Source organism: Labrus bergylta, chromosome 6 (genome assembly GCF_963930695.1).
Source record: "Labrus bergylta chromosome 6, fLabBer1.1, whole genome shotgun sequence".
Classification (NCBI taxonomy): domain Eukaryota; kingdom Metazoa; phylum Chordata; class Actinopteri; order Labriformes; family Labridae; genus Labrus; species Labrus bergylta.
In genome coordinates this window covers 32,534,690-32,560,769 of record NC_089200.1, presented here as the reverse complement: position 1 = coordinate 32,560,769, position 26,080 = coordinate 32,534,690, and the positions used below count along the sequence as shown (strand labels likewise).

General features: G+C 42.1%; 1 protein-coding gene across 1 annotated transcript; it reads right to left on the bottom strand.

Moving 5' to 3' along the window:
• Nucleotides 1-310: 310 nt before the first annotated feature.
• On the bottom strand, nucleotides 311-24,216 carry LOC110000609 (neurturin). Its single transcript, XM_065956234.1, has 4 exons — nucleotides 23,865-24,216; nucleotides 12,992-13,047; nucleotides 10,469-10,643; nucleotides 311-3,684 (listed from the first exon to the last, which is right to left on the bottom strand). The coding sequence occupies exons 1-4, from the start codon at nucleotides 23,893-23,895 to the stop codon at nucleotides 3,281-3,283; spliced, it is 666 nt and encodes a 221-aa protein (XP_065812306.1). The 5' UTR covers nucleotides 23,896-24,216; the 3' UTR covers nucleotides 311-3,280.
• Nucleotides 24,217-26,080: the final 1,864 nt, after the last annotated feature.

Below are 26,080 nucleotides of genomic sequence, written 5' to 3'. Positions count from 1 at the left end.
AAATGATAGAAAGGTCACATATACAGAATCCACTTCTCCATGTTCCTCTAACTCTAACATGTGTCTCTAATCCGTCTACAGACCCCCCAATGATGAGAAAAGTCCATCCTCTCCATCTTCTTCCTGCTCCACTTCTCAGAAAATGTGTGCTCAAACAGGCCGTTTGGAGATTTTCCCTTCATGACATCACAAAGGGCAGTAGCCCCTCCCCCAGGTGGGTGACACTCCCACAGCTAGGTGTTTGTTCTGCCCTCTGAGTCTGCCTTCTCAACGTAAACAATAGGACATGGAGCGAGAAAGACCAAAGACACCCAAGTCCTTCCAGAGAGGGGGCGTGGTCAGACACAGCTCATTTACATATTTAAAGGTACAGACACAGAAACAGCCTGTTCTGAGCAGGGCTGAAATAGAGGGGTTTATAGACATGATCAAATACAGGATCAGAGTGGATTTAGAACAAGAAACTTCACACACATGTTTAGAGGAGCTCTGAGACTTATTTACACTGGTTGAAGAGGAGAATATGTAACGATGGTATGAACGATTTCATACCATCTGCTGTCCATGATGAGCCAAAATAAGTGCAATGTGAGTGTAACAGGAAGCATGAAAACCCCCTCACACACAAATTGGATTACACACTTTTTACTAAAAATGAATGTGAATGCTACTATTCATTCAACAAACAATGCGGAGGCGTAGGTGGGTGGGAAGCCAGTGAAGGAAGAAGCCACTTCAACAATTAGACTTGGCTTTTTTCTGTAAGAGCAGTTTTCCTCAAAAAAGGAAAAGTCATTGTGGAAAGCTAAATAGTTAAATGCTTGCATGTGCTCATTATTAACCTGCATTGTGTTTAACATAGTATAAGTAGGTATTGATAAGATTGCAGTCTACGCTGCGTCTTTGCAAAGCTGCTTGCAGATGTGTTCGTTCAGCAGTGACACACACACACAACATCTGAACTCGTTGTCCACTCTTGTTTGTTTAAACTGCAGGCCGAGTGGTTGTAAGTGGTGTCATGTCACACCTGATCTGAAAATAGACCATGTGCTGAAAAGCTGTGTCTCTGACTGATGGTTAGCCCATGACTATATTTGTGACAATAGACTGCTGACAGAGGTGTAAACAAGCCGTGCTGAAACCAGCACTGCAGACTTATAGATGCATTATTCATTAGCATAGGCTGGCTAAACGTTAATGCGGTATTATAGCTGAAAAAGTGTTTGCCCGTGTGTGTGTGTGTGTGTGTGTGTGTGTGTGTGTGTGTGTGTGGGACTGCCTACTCGTTGCTCTCATGAGGAGTTCTTCTCGACCAGATAGAGTAGGATTGAGCTGCCCTGGAGAGTAAGGTAGAGTTGCATCACATTGTGAAGGCGATTGTTGGTCTTATAAAGACCATTTGTATTTATAAAAACAAAATATTACAACTGATTCGAAGTTGTGAGTTCTTATGAGCATGTCCTCACGTCAGACTATTTGGTCTTTAAGTGGTCGAGTTTTGCTTAATATGAGGCTGTTAATGTTTTTTTTCAACAGAGGCTTTGCTGGTGATTCAGAACAATCGGGATATTACATTTGGCTCCATCATGAAGGTACATTGGATAACTGGCTTTTGGCAAACAATGAAAGTGTATCATAGGAAATAAAAGAAAGCAAGAGGAATATAAAAGTTAAAACAACGCTGCCAAAAAATAACTGAGTAATGTTTCAACTGAAAGTGAGCTCTGTTTTTTTAGATACAGTGCTGTGACCTGAACAAACTATAGGGCTGCACAGTGCGGTTCAGGAAGCAGCAATCCTGTTTATTTCCTCCATAGTGGATTTGATTATAAGCCATGATGTCATAACCATCACAGGTAGACTGACCACGAGCTACCTGAGTGTGAGACGATGGTTTATGCTCCTGTAGGAGACACAAGTTTGTATGATATCAACTTTGCTTTAAGAACAACAAGATTTATTCACGATATCAGGGAAAAGAACTACACTACCCACGATCATAGAGTGTCACGGCGACGTCTCTGATTGGTTGAGCTCGCTGTAACCATGGCAACGCTTCCTGCCCCTTAGGGCAAATGCGAGGGGATAGTTTTGCAAGCAGGCTAGCTAGTTAGTTAGCTAAAAGGAAATATATTAAGAACCTTATGAATGTAATTTGAACACGATAACAATGACTGAAGCTACATTTAAGAAGAAGAGGTATCATTCGCAATGCATTGTGGGAAAGGTAGTTCCTTGACTACGGAAAAAATGATGTGCACGGTCTTGTAACTTTGCCTTTTTCTCCGTTTCTTAGCAGCATTTTTGCGCCGAAGCAAAGGTTTTAGAGTCTCGAGTATTGGGGTAGCTGGTTGTCATGGTAACAGGCTTCAATCTCTTGATATAAGGATTTAATGAAAAGGAGGATTTGAAAGGGGAAATTAACTTCAGGAACCAGGACCAGGAGCCTCCAAAAAAGTGGTCTCCCACTGTTGAGCTCAATTGAATGGTTAGCTTTGTTAGCTTACTAAGAAGTCAGCAGGCTAACATAAAACATGTAGAGTTTTTATAAGGTTGAATCACAGTTCAAATCTTATCTAAAGCCATTTAACTGTTTTAACTTAATTTAAACTTACCAATATTGTCTATTGAATAACCATCTACGTGTACCTGGGCTGTCAAGGGACTTGTGGGGTGAAAGAGAAGGAGCTTTCTGGCAGAAAGCCTTGAAGGTAACGTTCTCCTCCATGCTACTGGCATGTCATTTTAACCCAAAAGGCTATGTGTTAGCAACAAAAACATACACACTTTGTGACCATTTTGAAAACTGTTGAGACGTTGGACTGAAAATAAAAAATAAATGCCCTTCATTCCTTCTTGTGCAAAAGAGCTGAAGACCTCAAACATGGCTGCCAGAGGATGTCGCACGTGCCTTCAATCTGCTGATTCAAGGGCACAAAGAGTGTCCACCAACTTAGCCCCTAAAGGTCAGATAGTTTGCTCTCTGTACTTATTGCTTGTGGCAGTAAACAATCCTTCCACTGCCCCTGGACATTGGTAGACATGCAGGGAGCCAGCTGGTGCCATCAGGCTCTGATGGTATATGAATAACAACAGCCTAGCTAGTTGTGGAGGGAAGGCCTTGGACTCCGGAGTGTGGATCCCATCTCGGGCCGACTCCTCAGACCACCTGAACCAGGGTCGACTACCCCAACTATAAAGATCAGTATTAGTGGCACCCTGCTCTTTCACACAAGAGCTCTCCTCTGCTTGTGTATTTCAGATAGTCTCTTCTCTTCAGTCATCCCACACAGCTGCAGTTGGCTGCAGAAAGCCATTTAATTGTCTGCCACGTGGTCTGGGCGTCCATGAACGACACAGTTTCATAGCGGGATGGCCGACAGCATGGGTAACTGCTGACCTTCTTCCCAGTGATGCTTCCATTGTCCATCAGAGACTTGAGGGCCAGGTCATAATTCTTGCGGGAGCTGAAGCACGTGCCAACGCAGTACTTAAAGAGGATTATCTCGTCTGAATCGTAGCCAAGACCAAGATCACGCACCCTCATCTCTTTCTTCTCCAAATGGCAGTCGCGACTGCTCTTCGTCTTCTTGCGGTTCCTCCTTGTTGTTCTGGGCGAGTTCGGTTCGTGAGGAGATCGTGGCCATCTGCTCTGCGGGACGTCTTCTTCCTGCGACCACTCTACTGCAAGAAAACAGAAAAGGAAACCTTCATATCAAACATCCGGTTGAACATTTACGCTTATGTGGACATATCTGTGATTGTATTAAAAAAAACACATACAGTGACCATGTTTGAAATCCTACATTTTGATGAACTTAGACTCAAATGGAAGCATAATCGCTGCATCGTGTTATAACTCTGGTGACATGATGCAGTTTCCGTAGAGACAAACTTCACAACACTGAGGGCTCAGACTAAAGTGAAAGGCTTATCAGTGATGGAGTAACGGGCTGTTTAGATTTGATAGAAGCTACAGCGAAGCAGGATAATCACAAAATAAGTTTATTTGTTACCTTTGGTTGCAGCTCTGAGTGCAGCGTGAGGTCACTGCTTTAGAAACACTGACTGGAAATAACACTTTTAAAGGGTTACAATAATGATTTTTATGGCACTGATACTTCATGAAGATGACCCCTCCCCCCCTTTTTTAACCAGCTTTTCAGTAACCTTTTCTGATCTTCCACTGGCCATGTCGCACTATTAAAGTTAATAAAGTCCATCTTCATACTACAAAGTGCTGCCACAGCTTTTTGATGTCTTTAATCCTTTCACGCTCCATGCTCCTGGGTAGTTGGGGAAGTTGTGCCAGAAAACACGACTCTGCCTCTTTGATGATTGGTGATGAACCAGGAAGTGTTTATTGGGTTTTTAAGACACCTTTCACGGACTGCCAAGAACAAACCAACATCCATACATATTAAAAATATGAAAACAGATAATAAATAAATTACTACAGTACAACTACTTTAACTAAGATCACACCTTGTGTCTGTAGAGTTGGTACATTATCTGACAAAATATAGAAACTAAAACCAGTAGAGTTGCAAGAAGGAGATATCAAGAGTTCACGAAGACGGGGCGCCGGTATCCTAGTGCAGTGTTTTTCAAAGTGAAGCTCCTCACACCCTTGGAGGTTGCAATTGAGCGCTAGTGGGGGTCCCAGAAACTTAGAGGAAAGGGAAGGGAGGATCAAAACAAGATGTAAAAATCAACAAATAAAATAATGAAAATGTTATAAATATGTCTCTTTAAGTTGTTATCAATCACTGCATATATCAAAATCTGTGTTCTTCTTTATTCCAATCTTTCAGTTAAAAAAAACCCCACCACTGAAGCCAATCAGAATCTAGCAGTCACAATGAGCGACACTGACCAATCAGAAAGTTGCTGTTCCAATGAAAACTAGCAACCTGCCTCCTCTAAAAATGAAAACATTTCTCAAAAGAAAACGGTCGCCTCTGAATGCCGCCGGTATGATCTAAAAAACATAAAGGACAGCTTCACTATAGCAAGTACGAGTGGCCATGATATGACAAAAAGATCCTCGCCAGTGAGTCTAACCTTGAGGGACACCAGAAATGTAGCAGGAGAGGGGTCCCTGCTAGAGGCTAATGCTATATGGGGTCCTTGGCATGGTAAAGTTTGGGAACCCCTGGCCTAGTGGTTAGTGTGTGTGCCCCAGGTATGGTTGGCCCGGGTTCAATTTCGACCTGCAGCTACTTTCCCATGTCATTCCACCAGGGGCATGGCCAGAGGGGTTCTAAAAAAAAAATCTAAACTATGATTGGCAATTTTCCCTGTCAGAGGCGGGACTTGTGTAAAAAGTACTATTCTGGCTTTTTTTTTTGCAAAAGGTTTCCTTTAGTTTCTTTTTTTGGGGGGGTTTTAAATTGTGCATAAATACTTTGTACATCTATTTCATAAAACATACATTGTTTGTGTGTGTTTATGCACATCACACTTCAGGCCACCACTAAGTCAGTGCCACACATGCCCCTGCATTCCCCTCTCTCTCTCCCCTCTCTCTCTCCCTGATTTATGACTCTATCCCTTGTCCTCTCTCTAAATAAAGGCATAAAAAGCCCAAAAATAAACATTAAAAAAGGGTTCACAAAGACGTTCAGTATCTGGATTTTATAAACATATTTGGAGCTTGTGCTGTTGATTAATCTCCCTTATCTGTCTTATTCTGATCCAACAACAAGCTGAGGAAGTTATCAGAGTAAGATAGAGAGAAAATGTCAGGATGTTTTACGAGTCTGTGGTCGGTGCCAACGAACGGATCTACAAAGCAAATCAAAGAAAAACTAAAACTGAAGAAGACTTAATTACGGTATTATTTTCTTGTTTTCTGTACATGCAGCCACATGTCCGATGTGTCCTTGGGCAAGATGCTTAACCCCAAGTTTCTCCCACTGATTCGTCAGCATCGCTTGAATGTGTACAAACCCAGGGAGACACTGCGGATGCTTATCTACGGTGCACCTAAAGGGACAAAATAGCAGGGCGGCTGTGGGTCAGTAGAGTCGGTCGTCTCCCAACCAGAGGGTCGGGGTTCAATCCCCAGCTCCTGCAGCAACGTCAGATGTGTCCTTGGGTAAGACACTTAACCCCAAGTTGCTCCCACTGCTTCGTCAGCGGCGTATGAATGGATGAGTTAATACTGACGGACTCTTTACTCAGCAGCCTCTACCATCAGTGTGTGAACGTGTATGAATGGATGAGTTAATACTGATGGACTCTTTACTCAGCAGCCTCTACCATCAGTGTGTGAATGTGTATGAATGGATGAGTTAATACTGATGGACTCTTTACTCAGCAGCCTCTACCATCAGTGTGTGAATGTGTAGGTATGATCTGCAGTGTAAAAGCGCTTTGAGTAGTCAGAAGACTAGAAAAGAGCTAAACAAGCTCAAGTCTGTTTACCAGTAAGTAACTGTTATAATCCAATCCCTTCCAGGATCAATACAAACATTTTCATCAGATTTGTGATCAGGTCTTCAGAAGAAATCTTTCCCATGAACTCTTTGAGATATCTAAGCCTCGTGGTGGTAAGAGGACTGTTCATATGTTCCCAAGATGTCTTCTGTCGTCTGCAAAGGTGAAACATTTCTCACTTTTTTAGGCATTGGATTAAAACACACTTTTATGAGCTAGCAGGGGAGAGCATGTGTGATTAAATTGAAAGCAAACATGAACACTGGAACTGTGAGCGATTCCTCTGGTTATCAGCTGAGTGGTTCAACACGTACTGTCACTATGCAGGGTCATTAACAGAGGAGCGAGCTGTTGGCTGAACTCCAGATCAAGTTGCTTTTTTCCTTTGCCAGGAACCTTTCAGTCAAGATTTACCCTCCCTGCAGCGCAGACCTGGCCCAGGTGTTTGACTGATTTCTACTTCCTGACCCGTGGATGGCTTAGCCCTCCATGCAGTGCGTTCCTAAGAGAATGGTTATTAGCGCTGTAGCATGCTCATTTACAGAGGCAGAGGTACTTGTCAGTTCATGCCTTGATGTTTACCAAAAGTGAAAACTTGTAATCATGAGGAAAAAAAGAAGAGAAAAATGCACAGAAGTATTCCCCAGGCAACGAGCGGACCCATTCAATCAAAGCCAGCGCGGGTACATATTCAGTCGTGTTTAAACATGCCACATTGGTTTCCATTATAATGTAATTACACAAGTATTTCCATATTACAAATGAATAGGCAATGTTCTGGCAATCATGTGTTACTTCACTAAATGTTATTATTGTTTTTGAGTGAGAGTCACGAGAACATTCAATGTGATGCTCGAGGGTTTCGCTGTAATGTTTTCCATCTCTGCGATGAGTACGGTTTGAAGAAGGAGGAACAGGAGGAACTAACTGAGGCTCTACAGAAACACTGTCAGTATCCCCAGTGATCAACACAATGTGCAGAAACTGCTTCAGGCACATCACTGTCCTGTGACGGCCTCTGATCTTTACATTCATAAATACCTAAACGTGGAGGGGAAGGCATGTCCCATCAGATACACGAGCTGATGGGACATGGACTTGAGCTTGTAGAGTGCTTTCTAGTCTTCTGACTACTCAAAGTGCTTTCACACTGCAGGTCACATGTACACATTCATACACTGATGGAAGTAACTCATCAATTCACACACATTCATACACTGACATCGAAGCAGTGGGAGCAATTGGGAGCGCAAGAGAGAGTGCAGGCATGCGCAAGGACGTGCAGGTAAAACCGGGGGGCTAAATGTTTTACCAAAAAGTCATATATAGAAACTATGCAACGAGTATTAAGCGCATTTGATGAAGCTGCAGCTACTTTTCTCTGCTCCTCTCTGCTGTCATGACTTTGAGCATCGCGGGGCACGAGACACACCAACATACAGCGCAAACGCACACACATACACACACACTTGCACTGGAGCGCCAGCCACCACGCAAACTTTTTTACTTTTTACTTTTAGTGCTACAGCACACAGTTGATCCGTGATCCGTACGGACCGAGGCGTGAACACACGTGATCCGGCCAAATGGTCGGTTGGACTTTGCAGGCTGCAAAATCATCTCACAGCAGCCTGCTGTAGTCTGTGAACATCTCCACACAGATTAAAGTTGTTTGTTGTAAACTAAATTAAGGGAAAAACATATGTGATATAAATACAAACATAATATTAAAATGTAGCCTACCCTAAAATAAGAGTTTAAAAAATTTGCATTATTTTTTATAGAACTCTCATTTATTATATCTGAAATTATTTTCTGTTTGTTTTGTGAGTATTAAATGCATTTGGAGGCTGTCGGTAAAGGCTACGGCTCACTATGTGGACTGGTAGATCTCTGCAGACTGGCAACTTTAAAAGTAGATCTTGGTTTAAAAAAGGTTGGGCACCCCTGCTCTACAGGGAGGCCTTACTTTATTTCAAAATAAAAGCCCACAGCAAGTAAAGTACTCTCAGCTTAAGACAGGACAAACTTTCAAAATGAAAGCTGAACAATTTTTATTTTTAAATGCCAAATAAGAGAATTTCAAACATTCATTGTGACCAGTCTGAATTGACGGGTAGAATAAACAGACATGCAGCAGGCTGTCATTCATCTTATGAAGCTGTGATATAAGTCAGACTCCGACACATTGGATTCATTATTTTACCCTGCAGTACAATGTCGTTCAGATGACCAAGGTCATACTCAGTGTTGAAAACTACCAGGAAAACATCCAGAGGATACATTAGTCATCCAGGAGTGACACGCTGCTATTTTACGGCCTCCCCTTCAGATTTATGAAGCTTTGTTCTGGAAAAAACGGAGTAGAAGAAAAGTGCCCTTCCCATGCAGCCTATGCCCTCAGCCACAGGGAAACAAGGGACGACCGTTGGAAATTTTATTTCACGCATTCCCACGAGGAAAGACTAACAGAGCTTCTAAACATCCTCCATAAAACTTCTACATTATTCTTACTGTTAATTCATACTCCAGCATTTCTGATTCAGTAGGATCCAGTATTAACATAGAGAGTAACATTAATCTAATACTTTTTCTCAACCAGCAACCTCTGCTGTTGAAAAGTGATGCACAGGCTGTGTAAAATGTAAAGTGTAAAATCCTGCAGTTCCTGGAGTGTCCACTAGAGGCTGGCTGCAGAAGCACAGGAAGTCACATACACACCCATTCTAAAAAGTCTGTTTTTACAGCAGAGATTAACATGTTTACAGCCTGGTTCAAAAAAACAAATAGGTGTGATTAGCTCATGTCTCGATGGACACATCAGTTGACTCATCAGTTTTGATTTGATGAAGGATAAGAGTTATTCACAATAAGGCGTGTAGCTGACCTGATTGACAGGTGGGCGCAGTGTAACAGTTTGTCGGGAGGTTTAAAACCTGCCTCAGCTCCAGCTCTCAGCTTGTCGTTATATTTATTTATAGGTTGACTGAAAGTTAGACTGAGACAGCATTTCCAGCATGGAGACCACCATCGATGGGACTCCAGTGCCCCCTGCAGGAACAGACGGGGGACCCTCACTTTTCGTCCATTCATATTTACAGTCTGTGCTTTTTCTTGAGTTTTTTGCATCTCAGCAACTTGAGGATTACCAGCGACTCTCCTTGTTTAATTTTAGATTGATTTTATCGCTCCTTCAGATGTTTTATTTGTTTCTTTTATTGTTATTTTTTCATTATTGTCATTTCCTGCTTTATTTTGTTAATGGACTTGAGGCTGTTATGTAAAGTGACCATCACAAGTCATGTTTCCCGCCTTGTGTTTCTCCTCCTCCCCTGATTCTACTCACCTGCGTTTCCTTATTGTGCTTTTAGTCCGCGTGTGTCCTCCCTCTTCTTTCCTCATGTTGCCTCGTCCTGCCGTTATTTCAGTGTTAAATTTCTTATGTATGACTGCCTGCCTTTTTGACCTGCTTTTGCCTATTACCTCGGATTTGTTTGCTTGAGTGTTTTTGGATTGATTTGTGTGTAATGAACCCGGACTGTCACATTAACCTGCCGTTTGTACTCTTACAGAGTCTGCAGTTGAACCCTCTTAGTGAATGTCTTTGTTTCAGTTTCTTGTTTGTGTGTTTTGATTTGAATATTTCCACTGAATGAAAAATGTTATTTTCTAGGTCAAAGTGTTATCAGTTGTTTGTTTGAATTCCTAAAGGGAACTTTTGGGTCCAGCAGTTGTGACCATGATGGCTCTTTGCTGTATGAAGATTGGGAACTTGTATGACTTTGTTAAAGAGCCACAAAGCTCCCAGGTGGAGCGTGAGCTGGATGAATGAATAAACAAACCTGGTGGTTTTGGTGACCTATTGCAGTTTCCTGTCTCACACAAACAGTCAACATCGATTTTCCCATCAATGACCGCAATATTTTAACCTGCTCCATGGTTTCCACATCCTCAACCAAAAGGTTTTGTGTTAAAGTTAACCTTGTAATATAAAGGGGGCGGAGCTGATGGTATATGAAATACTAACCAATGTCTTCAGGCCAGGGTGTGTGCAACCTTCTGTCCTGCTCCAGATCCTCTGCAGGAGACCAGGAGGGGTGCCTGAGGACCCGCTGGAGGTCCAAATGAGCCTCTTTATTCTCCTCTTCAGAAAACACATCTTCAACAAGCATCAGCAATGAAGCCACCATCCACAGCATCACCTGTTCAACACCAGGAAAGAGTTACAATGAAAGAGTTACAATGACAGAGTGTAGATTTCATCAGTTACATGCAAGTAAAAGAACTAAAGTATAAGCATAGCGCCTCAAAAAAGAGCTACTCACCATGTTTAATGGTTAATTTCAGAAACATTAAAGGTGACATATCCTCCTCCTCTTCAACCAGTTTGAATAAATCTCAGAGCTCCTCAAAACATGTGTGTGAAGTTTCTTGTTCTAAATCCACTCTGATCCTGTATTTGATCATGCCTATAAACCCCTCTATTTCAGCCCTGCTCAGAACAGGCTGTTTCTGTGTCTGTACCTTTAAATATGTAAATGAGCTGTGTCTGACCACGCCCCCTCTCTGGAAGGGCTTGGGTGTCTCGGTCTTTCTCGTTCCATGTCCTATTTTTTACAGTGAGAAGGCAGACTCAGAGGGCAGAACAAACACCTAGCTGTGGGAGTGTCACCCACCTGGGGGAGGGGCTACTGCCCTTTATGATGTCATGAAGGGAAAATCTCCAAACGGCCTGTTTGAGCACACACTTTCTGAAAAGTGGAGCAGGCAGAAGACGGAGAGGATGGACTTTTCTCATCATTGGGGGATTTGTAGACAGACTAGAGACACATATTAGAGTTGGAGGAACATGGAGAAGAGGATTCTGTATGTGTGACCTTTAACTTTTAACAGAAGATGCCCTTCTTGATCTGCAAGGATATGTTGGTGGGTTGACATGATGGGAAGCGAAATTATGAATAAGAAGATATTCATAAGATATTCATAAGATATTCATAATTTACCATCTTAAAAACACAACTTAAATGCTTTTGTGTACTTTTTTTTAAGAATGCCAAAAATTAAATGGGTCTCTGATGGCTCCTCCCAACCCTTACATGTTCTGTTTATATTTAAGTGAGAAGGTTTATTGTCTCTGTCTTCTGTTATGGCGGAAGATTACATAATAGGGGGTATGCAAAGTTGAAAGTGTGCCATTGAAGGTCATAATCCACCCCACCCACAAACACACACACACACACACACACACACAACACAGTCAGTGTAATCTGAGCCGTATCACCTTCTGTACCCGATCCTCCATCCATTTTACGACCATTCAGAAGCGATCAGCTTCAGGAGCTTCACGATCAAAAGATCTGATTGGTCAGTGGGTGGAGATTTTCACAGGTTGCTTCGGAGCAGGTTATGTGTGCAGCATAAGTTACGGTAGCGATATGCCTATAACACAGGGTTAACCATGAAGTTACCTGTTTGACCCCAAATCCTGCCTCGTAGTACAGGCCCCTGGTCTCATATCTAGCAAACGTCCAAAACAGCCATGTGGGGGGTGCCTTAAAAGCGCCTACCTTCTCTGGTCCAAACAAATCCAGATCATTCAGGACCAGAATCTAAAGTTAGAAGGAGGACATACTGACTGCTGCATTGTTGTCAGAGAAGCCAGCACTTCAACATGGCATGTTTCTTTAATGTCTGATCAGATAGTAAGATACCTTTATCATTTCACTCACTACACATCTCACTGACTGGACCTTTAAGCCTAATGTTTCACCTCTGTGAAACAAGTTCACTAGGTTCTTCAATAATCAATGAAAACGCCTGAGACCACCAACAGGAGTGTATCTGACACCTGCATAAGATACTGTTTGAGCCCCAGTATACTGTATGTTAGGATGGGTCAAAACATCCTCTGACAGACATTAATGTGTGTTACGTGTCTTGAAGGCTGCTCTTCACTTGATTGGTTCGTTTTAAAACTTTAAAACAGCTAGATAGAAACTCAGGCAGTCATTTGGAGGTATCCTGAAGACCGGTCATGTCTTTATAGATTGTGAGGCAACAGATGAGATTTTGATCTGAACCAAAGTGGATCCTATAGAGCCAGACCACGAGGAGTGAGTATTTGCATTTCATTTGGTTGTATACAGTGTGCATACATTGTGGGAAGTGAAGGCCGCTCTGTGTAAGCTGATCCATCCTGCTCTGTCGCCTCTTTCACATGGAAATTGTGTCTGGGTTGGCTGTGTTTGGCTTTCAGCCGATAGTGGCCCTGTCTGTACGGCATTGTGGGATACCTGTAGCCTACACCTGCCCCTCTTTAATTACTTAATTGACACGTGACACCTTCTCTCTGCACAGGTAAGGTTAATATTTTAACATCACTTATAGAATGAGTTTCTCTGCGGTGTCTGGCTGAACATGAGGCCTGGATCAAATGGGCAGTGTAGTGGAAACTAGCTGCTGGTGAAACCTGCAAGCCGACAGTCTGCCAGCAAAACCTACTGGCCTACTTCTGCCTCTGATAGTCCGACATTCACAAACTGATGCTCACCTTCCAGTTCTTCAGGTGATTCTGGGTAGTCGACGCTTCCCTCCAGGTTTTTCCATCTGAAAATTAAAAACAATAAGAACAAAAGAGTAAAACTCTCTGACTGTTCACCAGCCATCACAGGACTGACATATAGAGACAGACAACCAAGCCGGAGTACCCGGAGAGAATCCAGATTATGTTATAAATAAAGTGACACCAATGATGACTTTAATTAAAAAACTTAAGTTTCACAGGAAAATTTTATAACTTAGCAGTGCAACAAGGTGAGCACTGTGAGATTGGGCCCTGTAAGGGAAGTTTCCTACAGTCCCCCTACTGGCCTGGGGCCCCATGCAGTTGCCTGCCTTGCCTGGTTGACAAGCAGCGCCTCAGAGAGGTTCCTGTGAGACGGAGATTCAAACCATGAACCTTCTCACTGTGAAGCAACAGCGCTAACCACTGCAGCACCGTGCAGCCCAGCTCTTCTAAAAGCTTTCAGAAATGTTCACACAAGTTTCAAGGAATGTCGATATAATATGTTTCCTGAAGTTAATATCAAGGTGCATATCAAGGTTCTGATAAAAAAAAACTTTCACTGATGACTCCTGCTCTGTTTACTGCAGCGCAATGAGGACTGAGAGTATTTAATTTTCCACACCACGTCACGAATCCTGGAAATGCTCCCTGCTGTTTAAAAGCACATGGATTTCAGTTTAGAGAGAAGTTACTTTTAAAACTAACCTGATAAAAAAAATGTTGAATGCAGCTGAGACACAGCGCTGCAGAGCCAGTGGAAGCACACACATTAGCTAAAGTTAAAATCTATCAGCTTGCGCTGTGGCCTAGAGGAGCAGACTGAGATCTGGGGAACTATAGCAGTTAGCCACCAACTCTACCTCCAGGTTATAAAAAATTTAAATAAAGACAAGAGTTTCTCATAGACAACAATTCACCCCGGTTCTCTTTCATTCTCAGTTCATTCACACATGGAGCATTCACTCACAGTAATACTCTGCTCTAAGCTCTCAAACTTGTCTGGATCTCACAGGTGTTAGGACTCAGACTCATCTCTTACAGTAATCCATATTGACAGTGTTATTTTTCCTTTTCTGTGTTGCTGGCTGTGCTCGTAGTGTCATGATTTGGTCTCATTTAGTTTAGTATTTCAGCGTTTAGGTTTCCACGTTTTAAATTCTCCTGTCCATCCTATGTTGCTCGTTTCCCTTGTGTGTTTTTGTCTTAATATTTCATAGTTTTGTCTTCAGTGTTTCCTGTTTTATTTTGTCATTTATTATCCTTGTGTATCTTTATGTTCTAGTGTTTTGTTACATTCTTGAATTCTGTGTGTCTTCAGTGTTTCATGTATTTATTTTATAGTTGTCCTCAGTGTTTCTTGTGTTCATTCCTTCCTCTGTGTGTTTCCCTCCATTGTGATTGCCCTCATTGTCCTCACCTGTGTCATTAGTCTCACCTGTGTTTGATTACCCCTGTGTCTATTTAGTCTCTGTGTTTGTTCCCTCGTGTTGTTAGATCATTGTTGTAAGTTGCCAGTGTTGTTTGCCGTATGTTGGAGTCTCAGTGTTTCCTAGTGTTTCTCATTGCTTATCAGTTTTTGGATTTTTGCAGTTTGGAAATTTTGATAGAAAGTTTTAGTTTTTGCCTTTTTGTTGAAATAAATAGTTTTATTAGTTTATTCTGCACTTGGGTCCACCTCCTTGTTTTCCCACACCCGTGACACATAGACCTTAGAGGCTGCTCTGCTGCCGCTGAGCTCTCTGTAATGCTCTTAAAGAATAGTGACCTGTGGTTTTATTTCTGTCCTGACTTTGATTCAATCTCAAACATGTTTTAAGTAGTCATAAGACTAGAAAATGAATATACAAGCTCAAGTCCATTTACCACTTCGTCCACAGGGTCACCCCCCCTCATTAAAATAAATTACAACCTGGAGGTCTTCAAGTGGAAAATGATCTAACCATCTGTTGTGAGTGGAGCCGTCTAACGAGACGTTCCTCTCTGTGTTCAGGCTTTGGTCACAGTAAAATAAAGTTATTTTGATACGGATCAGATTACACTGTGTGTGTGTTTGTGGGTGGGGTGGATTATGACCTTCAATGGCACACTTTCAACTTTGCATACCCCCTATTATGTAATATTCCGCCATAACAGAAGACAGAGACAATAAACCTTCTCACTTAAATATAAACAGAACATGTAAGGGTTGGGAGGAGCCATCAGAGACCCATTTAATTTTTGGCATTCTTAAAAAAAAGTACACAAAAAATCCTACTTTGTACGTGTACCTTCATGTGTGAGGCTAAACACACTTTATACAACACAGACTGTGACACAGTGTGAAACATTCAGAAACAACATTCATGTTATCAGAGGGAGACCATGTTAGCCTTAATCCTGCATCATCATAAAACACAGTGTCCTCCTGAGCGACATTCTGTTTGTTACCAAAACAAAACTTTCTCTGCTGAGCAATCTGCATGTTTGTTTGTCTGCATCTAGCTTGAAGAAAAATATTTCAGCCTGAAACAAAAGAGGACCAAACATCAATAATATGCAGCTTTAGACTGATTTGATTCTGGTCCTTATAAGCAGAATACCAAGAATCGCCTGAGGAAAAAAGACAAGTCGGACATGTACAAGTTATGGCTTGGTTTGATGTGAAGGGTGGTAGGACGCCTATTGTATGTAAGTTTGTTTGTAAGTTTATAAAAGTCACATATTCTCAGAGCTCCTGAAAACGTGTGTGAAGTTTCTTGTTCTAAATCCACTCTGATCCTGTATTTGATCATGTCTATAAACCCCTCTATTTCAGCCCTGCTCATAACAGGCTGTTTCTGTGTCTGTACCTTTATATATGTAAATGAGCTGTGTCTGACCAACTCCCCTCTCTGGAAGGGCTTGGGTGTACTCGGTCTTTCTCGCTCCATGTCCTATTGTTTATGGTGAGAAGGCAGACTCAGAGGGCAGAACAAACACCTACCTGTGGGAGTGTCACCCACCTGGGGGAGGGGCTACTGCCCTTTGTGATGTCATGAAGGGAAAATCTCCAAACGGCCTGTTTGAGCACACATTTTCTGAAAAGTGGAGCAGGCAGAAGACGGAGAGGATGGACTTTTCTCATCATTGGGGGGTTTGTAGACAGACTAGAGACACATGTTAGAGTTAGAGGAACATGGTGAAGTGGATATTGAATATGTGACCATTAACTTTTAACAGAAGATGTCCTTCTTATTTTGCAAGGATTATGTTGGTGTGTGGTTGACATGATGGGGAGTGCAAGATCTTTGTAATTTCAAATAAGTTATTGGCAAATCTATCATTTCCTAACGACCACAGCAATAGCATGAAAACAGACTGCTTGAGTTTTTAATAAGTCATTGAGTTCATTGTATCCAAAGCCCCCAAAGTCCATTTTATATCCCTAACGCTGCATAAACACAAGCATCCAATCACACATGATGGAATAAAACGGATTCTATCCCTGTTTATGTGTCCGGAGTAACAGTTGAGCCAGCACTGTGTCTGCACCTCTTGATGGATGTCTTCAAGACATTTTTATATAAATTAAGCCTTAATAAATGGAGTGGGTCTGTTTGGATTTCCCAGTGCGAGTGTGACTGGTGTGGAGCAGATGTTATTGTAAACTCTGCACCAGGCAGACAGCGTCCACCAGATGAGTCTGTTCTTTACACTCAAAGGTTACCAGCACAGTGAAGTTTGTACGAGATAATTTTAACTGTAATTATCAAACTTAAAATCTTGCACTTCTTCCCCAGACATTGGGCGCTGGAGTCCGTCCATGTTTCAGGAGCAGCTGATTAAAACATCATTTTCTCAGGTTGTCTTGAAGAAGTTAGCTCTGTTTACAGGAATGCCTCAGGCCGCTGTTCTTAAAAATCTGTGTTTGTAGAACTAAACTCATTCCATATTTCAAGGATCATCCTTGGCTTCTATATCAAGCCCTCAACATTATGTAGCAAAAGACAAAAACAATAGAGCTACACACATCACATCCTGCTTCCTCATACTGAAACAGTTTACACATGATGATACAGTGAAACTCCTACAGAGAGAGAGAGAGTAAAAATATAAAAAACAAGGCTTTAAGGTTTAAGGCTTAGGCCCTGACACACCAAGCAGACGGCAAAGAACGAGTGGCAACGAAGGCCGCCTGTGTCGTCGCCTGTGTCGTCACCTGTGTCGTCGCCTGTGTCGTCACCTGTGTCGTCGCCTGTGTCGTCGCCTCACAAAAAGTTTTACTTGAAAACACTGCAAAGCCTACAGCCGACGGCCAACCATCACCTACGTTCTGCGCATGCGTGATAGGAAATAACACCGCTGTCGGTCACCACTCGTAATATAGGTACTTCTTTTCCAGAATAATGTCTGATAAAAAGTAGAAAATGGCGCTGGCGCTGTCAGTTCTTGGTCTTTCAGTGGAAAAAGAAAAGAAGAGGCAGAGGAGACAAATAAGGAGAAATCGCACTAATGGGTGAAAGCATGGATACTACAGCGGCGTGCTCAAGGGGCTTTAATGAACCTGAGAGGAGAGCTGGAGAGAAATGAAACCTCCCAACAGCCAATCAGAGAGATTCCTCTCACCGACGTCGAATCGGCCGAAAAAAGGTCGACGGGTAACGATGGAGCCGGACACACCGCAAAAACTAGGGCGACGACCACTCACTGCCGGTCAAACTTGGACTGAAGGCCTGTGTCGACCAAGCATTTTTTCTGAGCAGCAGTGTTTTTTTTCAATTATTGCCAATGAGGAGAGAGCGTTCGCAGCAACAGGCAGCAGCTGGGAGATAAAGCGCAGCGCCCAGCATCTTTTTTCAGAGCGCTACCCTTTTTTTGAGCAGCCACTCCGAGCACTCAAGTTGAAAATCTTTCATCTGTTCAGAAAGGCGCTGTTGAAGTCATCAGCACTATATTCCAAATATTTGATATTCCCCATATTTTTTCGGCCTACAGATCATGTCACATCCTCCTCGCTCCGTGTCTGATCGGGAAATAAACGATCTCTAATCTAAAACATACAGTAAAAAGTAAAAGAGCAGTGTCTGTCATACAGCGGCCGTCGTCAACAGACTGTTGTCATAGAGACAGGACGGACGTGCAGCGCTTTTCCTCTCAGCGCAAAAACGCTTCATGGAGGTGCTCCCGGGCGCACAGCCAGCACTTTACTGCCTGGTAAAAACCGCCAGGTGGACACAGAGTCTTAAGGTTAGCTGCTGAGAGGCATCCTCAAAACTCCTCTCAGAAATCTAACATTTTGCTGTGCATCATTTTAACAATCTAGAAAGTAGTTTAATAGGGAAACAATAATAAACACAGGAAGGTGACATCATATTCTCATACTGTAGATATCTGTATATGAACCTGAAGCCAAAATGTTCTAAAGTTGATGATCACTATCAAAAACCAAAGAAGTCACTAAGCTTTAGTGTGGAGCGTGAACATGCAGGCAGTGAAGACCCTTTGGTCGCAGCATCGTTTGTTTGTTTACGAAACTGGTGAACCATTAACAGAGTGGTCCTACAATTCTCACACTACTCAGGTCTGTAAATTCAGATTTTGTTCATAAGGCCCTGAATTAGAGGTGGGCGATATGGAAAAAATATCATGTCACAATTTCTTTTGGCAAGATCACGATTTTATCACAATTTTTTTCATACTGATCTTTAGACAAATTTGTAAGTTACCAAACTTATTTCCCTGTACAATGTTTTTAAATGCACAAAAACTGTGCAGACAAGTTTAATCTATTTGAAAAACATCTTTGTAGGAGGTCTGGAGGTCTCTCACCCAGAACATCTTTAGCTACAGAAACGTCTTTCCCTCAATTTGAGCAATATTTATGCACAATTTGAAGGGTTTCCTCACCACTTTGAAAGATTTAGTTATGTGTCCTCTTTTTATGTTCATCAGGAACATTTTCACGCAGTGATGCATTCATTTAAAAACATGTAGACTTCAAGTTCTTGTGTTTCTGTTCTATTTTAGCCCTGCAGAGTTCCTCCAGCTGGAGCTAACTTTAGTTATTAGTTAGCATAATACAGAATGTGTTCATTATATGACACATGATCAAAGTAAGTTTTACTGACAGAAGAGTTTAATTCATAGAGGGGGTGGGACATCATTGATTGACAGACAGACAGTCACCATGGTTACTCACTCTCACCTGCCTGCTGCACACAACGGGTAACGTCGATTAGCATGATCCCTATAGGTTTCGTTGTCACAACAGGTGAGCTTCAGGTGGAGAGGCTTGATAATAATTTTTAAAAACCAAGAGAGAGCAGAAAACACCGACAGCACCATTTTAAACACTGGGGGTTATAGCTCTCTGTCTCCTCTCTGTCTGACTCTCTGCAGACTGTGAACGTCTCTTTGGCTCGTTAAAAGGTTTTTTGTGTGGCAATCTGAGATGTAAACTTAACTGTGCAAACTATGCAGATAAGTTAACTGTTGCTCACGCTGAGTCAGTTTGGAAAAATATCAGAACAGTTGCATATAACCGGGATGGAGTTGTTTTTGCGGACTAATTCTCAAGTTTTGTTTTCGTTTTTACCGTTGCGGAGCAAAAAAAGAGGGGGGGGGGGGAGACGCGTCTGTGTCGGAGCATCAACTGCAGCATGATAGAATAAACACATAAGCCCGGTTCTACGATCTCCCTGCTTTGGCAGATCGTCAGCACATTAAAATCCTTCACGATCTAAGATCGTTATATCGCCCACCACTACCCTGAATCATCTCTGTGCTCTGTTTGATCGAGTCGGCCGGCTTGCAATGTCTAAAACCATTGAGAGTGATCATCGACTCTAGGTAGTGGGGCGGGGGGAGAGACAGCTCTCTCCAATGTTTTGACTTTGGACTGCAGTACCCATTTTAAACACTAGGTGTCAGAGTTACATACTGCTCCTTTAAATAGGAAATTAATACAATAACCCACATAAGATGTAACCCAATTACTGCACGCTATAAAAAATTCAAAAATGCAAATCTTTCTTTATGTCCATGTCTCACACACAAACACACACACACACACAAACACACACACACACACACACACACACACACACACACACACACACACACACACACACACACACACACACACACACACACACACACACACACATACACCAGGAGCCAATGTAGTGTGAATAATAGTTACATATTGTATTGATTTACATGTTTGTTCATTCACTGAATTTGGACCTCGATGGTGATAAATGGGGTTAATAGGTCAGGGGATACGGGTAGGTGTTTATAGGTCATGGGTGAACAGGAAGTTAGTGGCATATTGTGAAGACACAGTTCTTCCCATGCACGTAGTTCCATACTGGTAATGGTAAACATACTGGCCTCAGCAGCAATCTGGTTTTATATCATCACTTCATCTTCACGCTCATTCTTTATCTGCTTCATCCACTGCAGAAACGTGAAAGTCAACACCTTTCCATACACCTTTGCAAGCGAACAGCAAAGAGTTGAACATTAGATAGTCACACACACACACACACACACACACACGTGGAAGTGTTCCTACGCCTGTCAAACTTCAGACAAAGCAGGCCACTACTACTCCACACGTTCAGGCTCACAGCCCTCGTCTCGCTCACCTTGCACTCATTGCAATCACTGTCTGATTTTTTAGGTGAGGCTTTTGAAACACCTGATTTCAAGCTTCGTTTAAACACACATGTTGTAAAGACACACAACAGTTTGTGATCAAGAGAAGCTGCTCTGGAGATCTTCTCCAGGGACTAAATATTGAGATTGGGTTCTGTCGTTTCCCCAACAGTTAAATCATCCAATAACCAGGAAGAGGTTTTTCTCTTCATGCTACAGTACGGGTCGTGTCAAATACTCGATGACCTGAAAGGTATGAACCCTGCATACAGTGGTGGTTCTAGATCACTTTTACTGAGGGGGCCAAACTGGGGCCAGTTGTTTTGTCAGAGGGGAACATTAAACCCAGGTGAAAATAAACAAAGATGATCGCTTTAAAAATATAAATATTATGCCAAATAATAACACACATCATCAAATACCATGATTTATATTTGTTTCAGTAACAGAATTTAATACTAGATTGTGAGTCCGGTTGTTAAGTCACATATTGTGTATGTGTTATTAGGGGGGGCTCTTCTTTTTGGAGGGGTGGCCACAGGGGGGACCAAGTTCAGTGTTACAGGGGCACTGGCCCCCGTTGGCCCCTGCCTAGAACCGCCCATGCCCGCATATAAATTTAAATAACATGTTTAACGTGGTCATAAACAATACAGAGAAGAAGACATTTCTGTCAATGATGGTGATCTGACGACCCAAAACCTTTAAGTAGGTCCACTACCATCCACCAAATGTCTAGAACATGTTAGCATGCTCCCTTCATGGCTTGATTGTTTGATACCAGCTGGCTGATTTGGCAGAGCGACCTACCTACTGGTCCTCATGTTGAAACAGTGTTATGACCCACTCAAGCAGCACTGTGGCTCTTTGCCTGCCTGCCTGTGGGGTATTTCATTGCCAAGCAAAGTGAATGATGAATTGGTTAGAGAACAGACAACAAGAAGCATGAATATGAAAATGATGCAGCTTGAAACATGTTGTTGGTATTTCCGTGGAAATCAGGTTTTGGAAGTTGCACTGCGAACAGACCTGTCAGAAGCACATCTGTCTCACATCTGACGCCAAGAACCCCGGGCAATTCTGTTATTCAGTCAACAGGGACAAAATAAGTGTTTGGAAGGGATGCTATGATACAATGAGAACATATTTCCTTAAACACACACAGAGTAAAAAGATCAATGATGTGACTGACATCCTGAGTGACGTCACCCGTCTGTTCCTGCAGGGGGCGCTGGAGTCCCATCGATGGTGGTCTCCATGCTGGAAATGCTGTCTCAGTCTAACTTTCAGTCAACCTAACGACAGGCTGAGAGCTGGAGCTGAGGCAGGTTTTAAACCTCCTGACAAACCGTTACACCGGGCCCACCTGTCAATCAGGTCAGCTACACGCCTTACTGTGGATAACTCTTATCCTTCATCAAATCAAAACTGATGAGTCATCAAAACATTCATCCCCGTACAGTGTGTGTCCATCAAGACATGAGCTAATCACACCTATTTGGTTTTTTGAACCAGGCTGTAAACATGTTAATCTCTGCTGTAAAAACAGTCTTTTTAGAATGGGTGTGTATGTGACTTCCTGTGCTTCTGCAGCCAGCCTCTAGTGGACAATCCAGGAACTGCAGGATTTTACACTCCAGCATCGGCTTCATTTTTCAACACCGGAGGATACTGCTACCTGTACACAATCAGCATAATGATGCTGACTCCTGGAGAAGTTGACCGATTCTTTGAGTGATGTCATGATTGACAGAGACTGCTAACATCTACAGCTCCAGCATTGTAACTGAGTAAGAGAATACTCAGCTATAGTAGAGTCTGTGACCCTTTCTCACTTTTAACTCACTGCACATAAATGACCTGACATAGCAGGATGCTAAAGATGACCGTTCTGGTCTTGTTATCAAATAATCAGTTAAAGGTTGTTCTGTACACCTGACAGTCAGCACAACCTTCACTGTCTTTAAGTCCTGCCTTCAACTCCAACAACATTATAATTTAAAATAACTATTAAACCTCTGTCATGGTGTGTATATATATATTTAAGTCACACAGCATGCATGTAGTATCTCCAACACTTGTCAGTGCACCCGTCCTTTTTGTAACCTATATCCTCTTGTCAAAATAAAAGCTTATCAAGAGAAGGCATCTTAAGTCACATTCCTCCCCACATGTAGTATTCCTGGCAAATAGATCGTCTCTCTACAGAATACAGAGAACTGTTAAACATTGTCTTAGAGAGAGATGCTGGACAAAAAGCAAGTCACTGTTGAGTCCAACAAACCTTTTTTTTTCTCATAATGTTTTCCAAAAATGATTCTCGACTTCTGTTTAATCAGAATCTGCTGAGTTGTCATTTTAATTCTCTCAAAGTGTGCAAGAATGTACAGTGGGTAATGAGAAACAGACTGTAGAAATGAAAGGATGAAACAGGATATTATTCTCCTCCTTGTATGGTCCAGTGTGTGCATGCAGGAGGCTGCACAGGCTAAATGAACAAGTTGAACCAGATTTCATTTCTAATTTTAAAATCAAATCCAGAACAAACTCCATCAAAGTGATAATCATCATATTGACAGCCAACGAAGTTTAGCACCACTTTAGTGTGATGTGGGCTATTTCATAACAAAGGTTGTACAGATATCCGCCATGGATTCGGCTCTTTATGTAAAGTCATAAATGATGTTTAAACAGAGAACTTAGGATCTTGTTTAATGCACGTGCTGCCTTTTTTGTACGAGACAAGATTTCTGTCAGTAAAATCTTCCAACGGATATAACCTTCCAAAATGAAATAAAACAACTATCCACTTAAATGCAGCTTACACACTGTGAATTTAATATATTTAATATCAAATGATAAGCCTCCAACCTTTACTGTTATCATTTTAAAGCAACCATTGATGGTATCGAGTGTTATATGAGATGGAGTTAAAATATGTTAGGGGCTGTGTAGATCTGTAAACATCTTCAGACATCGTTTATTTCATCTTCTGTTTTTTTTTAATCTCTTCACACTCAAACATCTCCTGACACATTATTCAGTAAGTGCATGTTTAGACATGTGGAATATCTGCATCTGCAAACGACATGCTTCATGAAGTTATTTTTTCAGGCATTTATCTTATAAAGAGAAGAAGCGCGTAATCTTGGTAGTCTTGGGTTGAGAAACTTGCAGGCTGACCTCAGATCAGGGCTCTGACAGACTCACTAAACGCCTTTCTGGTCTTCACCAGTCTTACCTTTGCAGAGTTCGCTCGCCCTCCCGATCATGGACGTGATATGAAAAGGCAAACTGCTGCTTTCCCTTTGCTGTAATAATCCACACACACTCGGCTCCTCTCGGTCTGCGCTGCTTCCTCGGTTATATCCTGTCTCATAGTGGCGCAGTCCTGATCCTGGTGCTCCTCATGACCGGAACGCTGTCAGAGTGACCGCAGAGCAGATCCTGCGGGACTCAGATCACTGCTGTCAGAGCCGAGCCGTACCGTGCCGTGCCGTGCCGCGCCGCGCAGTGCGTCCTGCAGCAGGACAGGTGAGGGTCGAATAAATACTTCACGTCCGCGTGTGTGTGTGTGTGTGTGTGTGTGTGTGTGTGTGTGTGTGTGTGTGTGTGTGGTATTTAATACTCTCCCAGATCACACAATAATGGTTTTAAAGAAGTCAGCAGCAGCTACATAACTCATCTACATCAGAGTGATGACACACATCAACAGAAGGAACTTATCGGCCACTCCCACAACTTTTTTTGACGTCACATGATAGCAGCATATCCATGGGGAGTTCTGAGCATTATTTATACACTGCAACTTTTATCCTATAGATGTGTTTATATTTGTACATGCATGTTTGTACCTAAAGCGCTGTTTCAAGGCTGTAACGATTTATCAGGCAGCTCTGGGTCAAACACATTGCCCTCATGTTGTTTTTAAACCTCCTCTGCAGTCCACACTGTGTTTACTGTGCACATGCCATGACACCTTTCAGTTCCTTCTAGAAGAAAAAAGAAAGCAGGATTGTCATATAAAACACCTAAATGAAGCGGTTTGTATTCAAGTCAGTTTTGCATGTGACTGAGAGATTGATATAAATGATCCACCCTCTGTGTCTGACTGTGTTTACGAGTAGACATTTCCATTCATGATAAAGTTGGAAGCTCCTTTTTATTACTCAACTTTATTATTTTTCTCTTTTAATATAATGTCTCTTGATGCCTTGTCCAATGGTGCCTCATTATAACCTTATAACACGCTCTTCATCCTCAGAGCATCAGACTCCCTTCCAAAGGGCAAACATGAAAGTAAGGAAGAGCATTGAAGAGACTCTACAGTCTGGATGGTTTTGTCCTGGATCAGGAAGTGGAGGGTCTGGAAGTTGGTCTTGTAGCTGCAGAGGTGCCATTTTACTTCTACAATTCTTACAGACACTTTTATCCAAAGGGACAAACATTAGAGAGAAAGTTCAACACCAGTGAGGATCTAGAAAAGATGAAACAACGTCAGGATGTAAACAAACAGCTTTAAATCCGATGGGTCTATAATGTTTAACACACTTTACATTTAAATCTGCACACCTTCATTTACATGTTTGTCTCAAATAGATTCCTTAAACTTTAAAACTGCACACTGATGTGTTTATATGTTTGTCATTCTTTCAGGTCGTTTAATAAAATACACTAGACTAATAAATACACTGATTACTCAGTTTATAAAAAAAAAGAAAAAGGGGCGATTCTGGCTCAGGTGGTAGAGTCGGTCGATTCTCAACAGGAAGGTCGGGGGTTTGATCCTCAGCTCCTGCAGCAACATGTCTGATGTGACTTTGGGCAAGACACTTAACCCCAAGTTACTCCCACTGCTTCAGAGGTGGTGTGTGAATGTGTATGAATGGATGAGTTAATACTGATGGACTCTTTACTCAGCAGTCTCTACCATCAGTGTGTGAATGTGTATGAATGGATGAGTTAATACTGATGGACTCTTTACTCAGCAGTCTCTACCATCAGTGTGTGTATGTGTAGGTGTGACCTGCGGTGTAAAAGAGCTTTGAGGAGTCAGAACAATAGAACAAATATAAACAAACTCAAGTCCATTTATAATTTGTCAGGTGTGGGTCCCCTTTGTGCATGGGCTTGTGCATCTGTTTAATTTGAACCTTTAGGTTCAGGCCTCATAGATACCTGAGCAGCAGCAGGTTAACTCGTACTTGTATATTTTGGTCTTTTCTTTCTCTCTGTTCACAGACGCAGCACGGACTCTTTGGCTGCTGAACATTCTGCATGTGTCCAACCTGTGATGATTTAAAAACACTTTGTTCATCAGGCTAATCAGCCAAGCAGCGCTCCATCTTGTGGTGATAAATAAGAGCTCAAGTGACACATGATTGATTGTTTGGACTTCACAAAGTAATCAAAAGTAATTCAGCGTAAAAACAGCACCGGGAAAATGTTTTTCCCAGT